Source organism: Indicator indicator, chromosome 25 (genome assembly GCF_027791375.1).
Source record: "Indicator indicator isolate 239-I01 chromosome 25, UM_Iind_1.1, whole genome shotgun sequence".
Taxonomy (NCBI): domain Eukaryota; kingdom Metazoa; phylum Chordata; class Aves; order Piciformes; family Indicatoridae; genus Indicator; species Indicator indicator.
The window spans coordinates 5,519,296-5,531,687 of NC_072034.1; the positions used below are offsets into that span (position 1 = coordinate 5,519,296).

Genomic DNA, 12,392 nt, shown 5'->3' on the forward strand with positions numbered 1-12,392 from the left:
GTGGTTGCAGTGTGAGTAGTAGAAAGGCCTCACTGGAGGCACTGTTAATGTGAGGTGCTGTTCTAAGAGCTCCTGTAAATACCCAGCTGGGTAAGGAGGGCACAGTAAGGGAACGGAAGTTTGCTTTGTCTGGGGATGTTAGGCAAATGGAAATGGACTGTTGGTGATCAGCTCCAAAGTGCTGTGCAAGAAGGAAGCAGCTTGCTGTGGTGTGTACAGTGTGTGGTTTCAGCAGACCTCAGCCCTGAACTTCTTGGTCAGTTCTGGGTAGAATGAACAGGATTGCTGAAGTCTCAAAGTCTTAGGTGCTGGAAAATTGGCTTTTAAGTCTCATAATGTTTCACTGTTGAAGCCTAGATTTTAAGTAACTGTCTTGTAAAGCAGTGAATTATTAAACTTGTTTATCAAAGCTCATGTTGAAATATTTTTCTTAATGTTTTGTGGGTTTGTTCTCTTTGAGTTTTGGGAATTACTGTTTTACTGTGGTTTCCTCCCTACTGGTGTAAGAAGCAGGCAGGAACTGTTCTTCTGGTGCATTCTTTTGGTTCTTCCTCAGAAAGTAACTACTGGAGATGTAACCTTAGGAAAGTTGCTTTTGTGCCAGTGACAAACGGTTTTTGTTTTTCTCAGTTAGTAGAAAATATTCATTCCTGTTTCCCCCTTTTAACTATATGTCCATAGCTGATGTGGTTCAGTGTGTGAGCTGCTCTTAGCAGAAGATTAGGCTACACTGAAGAGGAGACTCGTAAAGAACTGGTTGAGATGTGTATCTTTACCAGTTTGTAGGGCCTGGGGTGCTGTTCAAGGCTTCAGTAAATTGGGAGATTGATTGCATGTGGTCTTGTGGGGAAAAAAAAATCTGCCAGATCAATCCCCCTTGGGAATGCAGAGTTTGGGTTCTTGGGATTCCCCCTCAAAGTTGAAACAGCTCCAGAGATTGCTGAGCTAGCTGGTTAGTTCAACTTCCCTGGGCAGCGTAATATACATCTTGTTAACAAGGAACTGACTTCACTGTTGTGCTGGAGGTTAATGGACAAGGAAATGGAGATTTCTAGGTGTCCTCCATGAAGACAGACACCTGCCAGTCCTACTCTGAAGGTGGCTTCAACTGCAAGAGATTGTAAAGGTAAGAGAGCAGTGCCTGGGGGTGTGTATACCCAAAGGCTGGGTGGTGGTGGAGGTGATGGCTAGAAAATGCTGTAGTGAGATACTATCCACTCTCCTGCATCACACACTAAAAGCATCCGGCCTTTTTTTAATCACTGTTGATTTGGACTGTATTTGAAGTGGTGTCTAGAGCTGAAAAGCTTTTAATTTCATTAAGGGTTGTCAGTTAAGGTTGCAGTTGTAAAACTCTTAACAAGAGGAGGAGGATAATGCTTATAATCAGGGAACTGATGAATATTTCATTTACCGCAAGTAAAGGAAGACTCAGTTTGGAGCATGCTGTCCTTGGAGATAAAAAGCCTGACAAGTTTCTTCCTTTCCAATTGTATTGAATACATAATGGCACCAGTCTGATTTGGTGCCTGTAGATCTTGTCATATCTTTCCATTCTGGAAGAGGCTTACAGTGCTCTGAATAGCTTTCACCCTCTAGGAATTAAGTGAAGGATTTGACAATTGCACTGATAAAAGATACGTGGGATGCCTCAGCATTTAGCTTCAAAGGGATGTTAAGATCTTGGTCAGCTGTCAATCATTGTGTGTAGATCCTGACATTGCTTTGAGAAGGTTCCTACTTTCAGACACTGTTGGCTGAAGTGCTGGATGTGACCTGGGGGTTTGAAGTTCTTCCCTCGTGCAGTATCATGACCACAGGCTCATTGTGGGTGTTCACAGATACTGAATGCTTTTTTCAGTGCAGTGGCATTTAGGCAAAGAACGATTTTGATCTGACAGTGGGAGTTAAATGGCATTTTAACCCAGATGTTTTAAAATCCTTGGCAGGGGGTAGAAATATCCAGAAGGCACTCTAGAAAGAATAAATTTACATTTGAAACAGCTGTAAGTCTTGTTTGTTGAACATGGCTGAGGATACACTGAGTAACTGAAAGAGAGAGGAGGAGACTGTTTCTGTCAACAGAAAATTATCTCTACTTCTCAGACTGAAGTCACTGCAGTAAAAACTGCCCAGTGTAATGGGATAAAGGTCCACAAGGCTGTTCTTACAGGTGAAAAAGCAAGCAGTAACTAAGAGCTATAGTGAAACAAAGTCAATAAAGCCTAGCTAGCCTAAATTTCAGTTGAGTATCATGTTAATGATTTTTGATTGCTGCAACTGTGTCTGTACCTTGGTGCTAGTTCAGCCATGATGATGTTTTCATGATATAAAATTACCTGCATGTGAAAGCCTGAAGCACTGATGCAGCTGTAAATAGCTCTTACTACAACTTCATGCTGAGTAGCACCTCTGTGCCTGGAGTCCTGGTTCTCTGTAGGCTCTCCCCAGTGCACAGGTAAGTGATAAGCACACTTTTTTCCAGAACTGTAGGTGTAAACCAGGCTGCCCCAAAGCAGTTCATCAGTGTTGCTTGCCTGATCTGACCAGGCCGATTAGAAGATGCACAGAGCTGTGGTGCAGAAGTGGTCTTTGGGCCATCAGCAGATGCCTTGGAGTAAGGTAAAGAAATGGATCTGAGCAGGAGTGGATTGGCAAGAGCTGTCTGGGGAGTCTGGAAATGATTCTTCTCACTTTCCAACTCCCTTGGTAAGTGATCTTACTAAAACAGTTCACCTGTCAGGCTAATTTGGCACGTTTGAGACCTGATTTGGGCAAGTGTAAGAACTGAAAGTTCTGTTTGTTTTAATAAATAGATCATAATAGGTGAGCTGACCTCTCTTTTAAGTCAGAGTAGCAAAGGTGACCTCCCAGCAGCCTTTACCAAGATGTGGGATGTGTGGCATTGTTTATGCTGTGTAGGAACAAACCTTGCTAATTTCTTTCCCACACTCCCTCTGTACTGAACTTCCTGGTGCCTTGCAGTGCTTACAGGGCAAGGCAGGGAGGAGGAGCTGCATGAACCCTGAAGCCAGGTTCCAGGAGTAGGTGCTGCTCTTCAAGAGGTGGTGGATAGCTTTTGGCAGCAGCTGACAGCATTAAAAACTTCAAAACTTAATATAGGAAATAAACACACACAAGATTATTATATTTAATAACTGCTTAATTTTTTTACATGAGAGTTGCTGGTGACATGTACAGAGTATCCTGATTTGGAATTGCAATAATTACAGGGTAACATCAGCTAAAAAGTGCTACTTGTGGCAGCTGACTTCAGTCTTAAGATTCATTTGTAATGTAGCCACTTATTTAACAGCTCTCAGTCACTGCACAAGGACAGAACTGTCAAACCAAAACATGCATCTTGATTGCTGATTTTGGATAGTTCAAGTGATTAACGCAAGTAGCAACACTAACATGGTTAAAGGCACTTTCTTTTTTTAGGCCCAACTCTTATCCTTACTTTTGAGGGGGTTTGTGTTCTTGGGAAACTGTTTTTTGTTAAAACAGCTTTTCAAGTTTGGAGGCATTGGTCCTAAAGATGCACAAACTGCTGAAGTATCTGAGGTAAACAGTGCCACCAAAGACTCTAAGCTTACTAACATCTGCCTTAAATATTTGTATAAGCAGAGGTTTGTTTTTCAGAGCAGTGGCTGCTGAAAAAAATCAGCCATATGCAAGGTCACTAAAAGAGCTGGTATTAGACAAGAGGCCTGCTTTCAATAGCACCACAAATAACCTTTGGTTAATGTGTCAGCTGTCTTACAGCTGACCTGCCACTGAAATTTAGAGGGACAGATAGTTATCTGAGGTGGCTTGGGAATATTCCAGTTAGCAAAGGCAGTAAGAAAATTTCAATTTGGAAGATGTAATTAAATGTCTGTTAAATTAATTGCTGCCCCTAACACTAGAGAATTGTACCCTAATAGTGTGTGGCACTGACTGCCAAACTTGGCCCAGAGGGTTGTGCAAGTGCTATTGTTCCTGTGGTCCATACTGTTGGCTAAATTTATTCTGAAGTCCAGTTACAAACAGCCCTTGGTGTGGAAGGTCACCCAGCACTGTTTCTATAGAAGGTAATGCTTGCCCCTTCCAGGAAAAGGGGATTCACTTTTTGGAGATTTCAACATCCTTCCTCTAAAAGTACTTGGCCTGAACTACATCATTACTGCAGTATGAGTCACTTGATGCCCTCACTTAGAAAAGCAGCAAGTTGCATTTTTTCCACTTCTGTGTAGATTTTTAGCATCTTTCCTGGCTCCTGTATAACTTAGGACTAGCAAAAGGAATGATTAAAGAGTTCTGTTTTCTAAATTATATTTTAATAAACGCATACCATATGCTCCTAAAGCCATGACAGTTTGAAATCTGGCAGTTCACTTGGAGAAAGAGTCAGGACTCTCAGAAGATGAATACCTGAGGGCAGAACTTCCTATTCTACAGCTTAAGAAAGCTCAATGAGAGGTGGTGTGAAATGAAACTGTACAAAGAGAGCACAGAAAAGGGGCACTAAAGCACAGCAGAATGCCCAGGTACGGTGGAGCTGTGGGCCACAGACAATGATTGTCCCTCTTGCAACAATCAAAGACACTAAGAAATTGTGTTTGAGTTTCCTTAACTGAGCAGCTGGCAGATCTCTTTGTGAATGCAGCATAAGAAATCCACATAGGAAGCTCCTCCGTAACTACTCTTGTCTTCCACCAGCAACTGTCGGAAGAGCATCTCTGGCTGCTCCCGCTGTTTCACTATCACCAGCTGGAAAGGTAAAAGATCACACTGAGGAACAATCACAGACTGGCACTATAGGTTTTCTGGGTATTGTCATCTGCTGGGGGTAGACAACAACTCAATCAATGTCCACCTTTTCAGTAGCTGCGTTTTTGAACTAGAGTGAATTAAGGTTTGCAGAATAAAATGGTAACCTTTGGCCATGACTATCTTCGAACATTCTTAAGAATAGAGCACTTCTGGGGTGCTTGTGCCCACACTGCATGCTAGAACTTGCTGACATACAGGGCAAGTGCTGACAAGTAAAGGTTTTCACAGGTAAATCTTGTCATAGCCAGTACTGTTCTTGTGAGCAGGTATGGGAGGAGTTACCTTCATAGTGTAGGGCTTCTGGCTCTGGAGATGCTCCAGTATTGACTTCAGTTTCTTAGAAAATGGATTGTCCAGGTCAGGCAGTGATGTCTGTTCAAATGACAGCATGGCAGGGTGTTAAGGTCCAGTTATGGCTCTTGAGCACTCACACAAGAGGAGCTGCTACTTGATGGAAGTTACTGTGGATTTCATTCTAAACTGGGAAATGCTATTCCTTTCACAGAAGTGTCTCACCTGTCATCTTAAAAAGACTCCTCTGCCTAAGCCATTTTTCAGTTTAGAATTATCATTGTATATGACAAGTTCAGGGGAAACTTAACTATTGTAAATGCTTTGTTCCCATTTTAGCAGTACACAGTCAATAGGACTTTTATCTGCAAAACTGAAGGTTTAAGAAGGTTAGAAAACCATTGTGAAAGCTTCTCACTTGTAAGAGTGTAAAAGCTTATTACATTTTTTTTGCATGTTAAAACCTTTCTGGTGGCTTTACACGTCCTGCTGGTTACCTGGTCCTGTTTTTAGCTGAATCCACTTGTTTCTCTGATGAGCAGCCTGGCCTTACTTAAATTGTAAATTCCAAAGAGACCCATCAGTCTCCATCTACTCACAGCCTCGGTGCTGATGTGTGCGAAGGATGGCACATTGAAGAGCCCCTGGATGAGCTCCGGGGGTGTGCTGACTCCTAGCCACAGGAAGAGACTCAGGCCATTGGCCAGCAGGAAGGCTCCTCCTTCTGAGAGACGTTCCTCAGAGCAGCGGATGGCAGCTGGCACCACATCACTCTTCAGATCCAGGCTGTGCTGTGAGGCAAATTTAAACATGAGTTGTAGGCTCTAGCCACTGGAAAAGTAAGTACTGAAAGGGTTAGTCCATCCTAGTGGCTCCTTTCCAGATTACAGGAATTGGAAAGCAAGACTTTCAGTTTTAACACATTGGGCACAGGGAGGCCTGCTGTGCACAGGCACACCTGTGCTGACCTTCAGGAAAGCTGGCACCTTGCTGAAAATACAGTGAGGTTCTTGGAGGAGGCTCATGTCTGACTGATAATGTTATTACCTCCCCAGTTTCCATTAAGCCAGAGCTTCTACTTCCTCACCTCATTTTATTTCTACCAGCAACTCCACCACAGGAATAATGTAATCCAGCATGGTGTAGCTTAACAGCTGCCCAGCAGGCAGAATGCTTCCTGTCAACGACAGTGTCACAGCATGCTGGAGACAGTTGTGCACTATACTCACAATTGGTAGGAGCTGGGGATAGAAGAAGAGCTGTGTGTCAGCCACCCCCATAGACATGACCAGCTGTCGCTGGTGAGCTCTCTCATCAGTTGGGATCTCTGGCCTGCCCATGAGCACGCAGCTCTTCAGCAGACAGTTCATGTACACTGGCAGCACCTTCATGGCATCTGGAAGAATGAGCTAAAAGGCAGAGAAAGCTTGGTAATACAGCCCAGGTGCTAGGGATTTCATTGACATAAAGCACTGAAAATGAGATGGCCTAAACAGAGACAATGTTTAAGTAGTGGGGAATAAGTGACCAGGTTCTTAGAGCCTCTAGCAAATAAAGCAGGTAACTGCTTTATCTTCACCATGGATTTTTTCCCCTCCCCTCTAGCAGTTTGGCCTTATCTACACATGAGATATTTATCATTCCACCACCCCTGAGACACCCACATGCAAATTCAGATTATTTGCTAAGGTAAATATTATTTTCATTTCATAAGTCTTACTTGTCAGAAAGTGGAATACCAGAATCTTTTAACAACACAAGAAAAAAGGAAAGCTGTGTGAGTCAGCACATAACTGCAGCAGGAAGAAAAAGGTTGGCTGAGCTCCCTTGTGTGAATAGGATCATCAGTTTGCTCACTGACAGTGCCGCTTACACCAGAACAACAGCCTCCATGTGCTGCAAGTGCTATGCATGAGTCCCACACATTTCAAAGGAAGGGAGAAGCTTGTCCTGAACTTTTCATTCCTGGCATGGCTGATAGTGCAGGGGTGGTTGTTCATCTGCTGCAAAGCCTGGCTGGGGAGGACAGAGCTGGGGTGGGTTTTACCTGGCTTACTGCTGAGGGGCTGGCACAGTTCTTCTTGTAGCAGGCCAGCATGTGAGCTGTCTGACTGACCAGGATGTCTCTGACTGTCTTCAGGGGCTGGCTGAGAATGGCTTTAAAAGCTGCAAATACAGAAGGAAAGAGCATGTTCAAGATGGGGACATACTGAAAGCATCTACATTTTGCTAGCTTCTGCTACTAATATGAGCTACTTCTATAGCTGCTGGATTTTAGTCTCTTAGACTTCTTGGAGAATGTTAATCACCTTTGCCCAAACACCACCTCCTACTCCCCCCCCCAAGCCTCTAACATGGTTAGGACGTCCATTTTTACAGCTTTGTGAATCACCTCTCTCATCACCCTCACAGGCATTACTTTCATGGCAGTATGTCAAAATATGCAAAATCTCAGTTTTATAGTACTGCAAGAGCTGCTCAGGCTTGGGGCAGCAAGTTACAAAACATCATTTCCCACCAGATAATCCTTTCAGCTCCCTTTCCTTCCCCTTCTTCTACCCCACAGTAAAACAGCAAACAAACAAACAAAAATCAGTCTGTTACAATTTTACCTGACTTGGCAAAGAAGTTGATGAGTGCATCAGTCTCACAAGTCTTGTAGACATCAGCTAACTGAGAGCTGCAGTTTAGGCCTATATTGTGAATGCGAAGTCGTCTTTGTCCACTCACTGAGGTATAGAGGACAGCACACTGCAGCAGAGCACCAAGTTACCATTTATTGTTACTTTAAAACATGCAAGAGCCACCCATTTGGTGTGTAAGAAGCACATTAATTACTTCTGAAGACAGTCTGGCCTTACAGTGCTGCTTCAGTGCTCCTGGCAGCTACAGGACCAACAGACCTGTATCAAGATGGCAGTCTACTGGATGTTGTAAAGCCTGCCCATCTTAAAATTGTAAACAATAGTATAATTGACTGAAAGCTTATTACTCTCATTTGCTACACACTGATGGGATCATTTGAAAAAAGACCAGTGACTACTGTCAATTCCTAAGTCACACTTGGTGTAATATTGAGTGGTTCAAATGGCTGTAGCTGAAGAGGCACTACACAAGAGGTGAGAAGCTTGCTGAGAAGTGCTCTGCCCATCACATTATCTCTTGGCAAAAAACCAAAATTCCTAATCTTGAAAAGTAAGTGATTATTTTTACATGAATAAGTTGTGGATGAGGTGAAATGAGGTCCTGCCAATCCCCATATCCTGCATCTGCTATGGGCTTAGAAATAAGAAGCTCGGCTAATTCTATGCCTTACATTTAAAACCATGCACACTGTAACATTCTCTGTCATTGAACGAGCAAAAAGTCATGACTGAACATCTAGAGAAGTAAGAACAACCTCTCATGAGGTAAGATGCAACATTTGGCTAGTTAAAACCTTTCTTTGTTAGTGGCAGGCATTATGTCAGAGCCTGGGCAAGCTGTTCCTTGCTCCCATCAGTCCTATATCATGAATGTTTTCATGACCTTACATGTAATTAAGATGTTCTTACCTGAATTAAGGCTCCACTGTCTTCACTCAGTTTGTCATCATGTTTGAACTCCACGGTCACTGCCTTGTCACAGTCAACCGCTGCCATCTCTACATCTGTGGTGTTGTTCATGTAAATAGCGCCAAAGAAGTCAGTAGCCCTAAAGCCTACAGCCCCATTAAAACAAAACCAAACCAAACATAAGCTGCTGCTCTAAAATGGCCAATAAAACAGACATTATTTCATTACTTTCTTTCTATGGCCAGTCTGTTTGCTTACTAACAGGAACCCCTTTTCGCTCTGGGATTTGCATCCTCAGGGTGCTACCAGCTGTCCCTGCCAATGACATTTTTTCACAGTAGGGTGAGAGGAAAGAGCTCCTGGGCCATGGTGCTGTGATGGGACTCAGAGCACCAGAACCTTTTGCACTGATGACTTGGCCACTGCGTGTGTATGTTTCTCAAATACTTGCAGCCGAGCTAAGAATGAACGCATAACAAGTAGATAACAGTAATGTCATTGAATTACAGAGGACCATCTAAGTGCCCAGCAGCAACACTTGTGTATCCCACTTCCTTGCAATCCTAGGTACATGAATTATCATCAGAAGCCTTGCTCCCATTTGATAATTAGTATGGAGACAGACATAGGAAGGGCATGGTCCGGCATTGGATCAGTCTATCCACTTACTTTTCAAGAAGTGCACAATGAAGCTAAGCCAGCCTGAACCATCAAGTGAGCTACAGAGCACTATATTATTTTAAACCCCACGCTGCCATGTGCATCCATGTTTGTTTTGATTCTAGCAGGTGCTGTTACCTGTACTCGTCCGAACCCTCATTATGGCATCAAATCCGGTCTTTTTCTCGACGTCCCTCCTGAGGTCGCTCAAGAACTGGGAGCTGTCAGCATCGAGCTAGTAACGCAACGCAAAACAAAGCTGCAGATCACCACAGGGTGGCAGCAGCAGAGCAGAAACACAGCCTTCCTCCCTCCCCACGACCCCGCCCTAGCATCACAGCTGCGCTTTTCACAGCTCTTCCTTTAAGAAACCGCTCTGGCCCTGCGTTTGTCCACAGAAACACAGACACCCAAGTGCCTGCCAATCCATCCCTAGGCTCGGATATCCCCAAGTTCCAGCCAATCGAACCAGCTCCAGTAAGGTTGGTTCTTGCTCTTCACCTTGCAGCCCAGGTAGGATTTCATGCCACAGCCTCAAAAATTACAGAGCAGTCTTGCTGGTTTCTCAAAAAAATGCTTCTGCAGTCATGTGCTGACAGATGAAATCCCCCACCCCACAGAGAAATTGTCAGCAAATGTCAAAACTAAGTGCTGTGACAGCTTTTGGGGCCTTTAGCGTAGGCATTTTTACCACTGTGTACAGGAGGTAATTAACATCCCTACTCAGATGCCAGCAAATTTAGGGGTATTCAATTTTAAGATACCAACCAATTTATTACTGTTGCAAAATACGTATTTGAGCCTGCTCTGTCCTGGAGTTTAAGTAGAGTCACTTCTATATTAAGCAGGGGAGCACAGTTTGAAATTAAAAGGAAACTAACGAAACCTGAGGCTTTTCTGTCTGAAAGGACACTTACTTGGAAATTGTTGTACTTGTACAGTGTTCCTCCAGTGTACATTGTGACAAGCCCCATGGAGGCTATGTCCACATACTGATTTGGGAAGAGGAACAAGTTGACACAGCAGCCGTTAGCCACACAATCCTTAGCTAAGGCCTCGTAAGCATTTACCTGGGGCTGGAAGAGTGTCTGTATAAAATTAAAATACAAATGTCATAACATTAGACACTTGGTAGCCAACCACAATCCCAGCGCTCCCTGAGCAAAAAAAGCTGAAGTGGAAGTTTCAAGTGAGGCATGAATTCCATGAAGAACCTGTTCCCCCTGTCCATTTACTGGTACGCAGGGACCCAACTCTACGTTCCAACGAGAGTGAACTCGCTAAGCACGCAGGAGCAAAGGCTCTTGCTGGGTGCAGTTATTGGCAGCATCAATATCCCTACATAACCAGAGAATATTACAGCTATAACACAGCTCTGTAAGAGAAAATGAAAAAAACCAAACCACCAAGGCTCACTTAGAATATAAAATACCTTCTCTTTATCTGTATTGAGTAGTTTTTTGTCATCTCTGTTTCTCAGCTTTCCTGGTGCTTCTGCAGTTGGCAATGAAGAGTGGAAGATAAACAATTTTCCAGCACATTCTGCAGCCTGTTTCAAAGACACCATATTGCCATATTTATTACTGCTAAGATAAATGTTCATACACTCTGGTATCTCAGAGAACAGTGTAAACTTTCAGCAAGATCCTCAGGGCTAAGTAACCTGTTTAGAGACTCAAAACTTGATGGAAATAAGTCCTGAAACAAGCTGGGAATTCTATGTCACTAATGCATTGCAAGAGTAGTTCTACACAGGAATCAAAAATCTTGATGGGCAAAACTAGGAGTACCTCTCATGGAGACTTTCCAAGTGGACACGATCATTAGGATTCAAGCACCAAAAATACGAATACTAAACAGAATAAAATTAAGAGGCAAGGTACAGGTAAGAGGCAAGAAAAATTGCTTCTTTCAGTTCAGACACACTAGTGTTCACTATGATTTTACAGACGGGCAACAATTCCATTCCTGTGTTAGATTCCACATTCAAATCTACACTAAAATACAAGAGTATCAAAACTTGTGATAAACATTTCCTTCTGTCACTAAGAAATTAAGTAACTGCCAGTTGAATTCAAGTTTTCCATTCCTCTCTACAACTCCAACAAGAGCATGCTATTTAATGATATGACAAACTCCTGACAGAAATCCCAGAATTCCAGTGAAGAGAGTAGCTGCAACACCCAAGACTACAGACAAATCAGCTTTGGTACTCCTTCCCCTTCAGATCTTCAGAAGTTCATAAGATGAAGGTGTTCTCAGTTCAAAGTAAGCTATCTCTTCTGGGGAAAACAGAAATCTCTTTGCTATGGCAGAAACGCAACTGGAGAGAGCATCTAGAGCTAAAATTTCATCTCTACTATTTTTCAAGCATGGTTATCTTTAATCACAAATGCCAATTTTTTCACTTCCTTTCAAGAAGCATTCTGCTGAAAACTGAAAGACCAAGTACCTATTTGTCATGACATATCAGGAACTACTGACACTGTTTCTGATACGTTCTCTAAAAAGTGTCTAATTTTCAGGAGTGCGTTAAAATTAATCTCAAATAGGACAATCTCTTTTTTTGACAAAAAATGTTTTCTTGAGCACAGCTATATGCATATTGATAATTCGTGGTGATTACCTTCACAAATTATAACTTTAAAATAAAAATCCTACCTAAGAGCTGCTTGCTTTTACAGCCAGCATCAAAGGAAATGCAGAACTCTGGCCTGCGTTTGTTTTGTGAATGTCAAGAGTTAGGGAAAAGCCTTCTGACAGGCAGTAACCAAAGGCTGGTTTTGCACACACTTCTGGCAGCATGAATGACTAACAAGAACACAGGTATGAATGACAAGTTACTTAAGAAACAGGTTTGAGAAATGTTGTTCAACATCTACTCAAAGCTCCTCCTTTGCTTATACACAGCTCACAGATAAATCAACCCCCTTCAAAAGGCCACTGGCTGTTTTCTGCCCCCACAAATCTGATGGTGAACCCTGGTGTCATTCTTCTAATTGGCAGCACTCCATGGAAACGTCAGCACTTTGGAGGATGTCCTGGACATACAGAAAGTGACTGGGGGTG

General features: G+C 43.0%; 1 protein-coding gene across 2 annotated transcripts in view; it reads right to left on the reverse strand.

The window, feature by feature from the left end:
• Nucleotides 1–4,556: 4,556 nt before the first annotated feature.
• The window catches only part of SEC24D (SEC24 homolog D, COPII coat complex component), a 35,241-nt gene continuing 27,405 nt past the window's right edge, over nt 4,557–12,392 (reverse strand). For both annotated transcript variants that reach the window (XM_054392169.1, XM_054392168.1), the window contains exons 13-22: nt 10,756–10,872; nt 10,241–10,411; nt 9,462–9,558; nt 8,664–8,809; nt 7,722–7,860; nt 7,157–7,275; nt 6,339–6,518; nt 5,709–5,900; nt 5,101–5,190; nt 4,557–4,755 (exon numbers count right to left, since the gene is read on the reverse strand). In XM_054392169.1, coding sequence (XP_054248144.1) covers nt 4,615–4,755; nt 5,101–5,190; nt 5,709–5,900; nt 6,339–6,518; nt 7,157–7,275; nt 7,722–7,860; nt 8,664–8,809; nt 9,462–9,558; nt 10,241–10,411; nt 10,756–10,872 — 1,392 coding nt within the window. In that variant the 3' untranslated portion in view covers nt 4,557–4,614. The remainder of the gene's footprint in view (nt 4,756–5,100; nt 5,191–5,708; nt 5,901–6,338; nt 6,519–7,156; nt 7,276–7,721; nt 7,861–8,663; nt 8,810–9,461; nt 9,559–10,240; nt 10,412–10,755; nt 10,873–12,392) is intronic.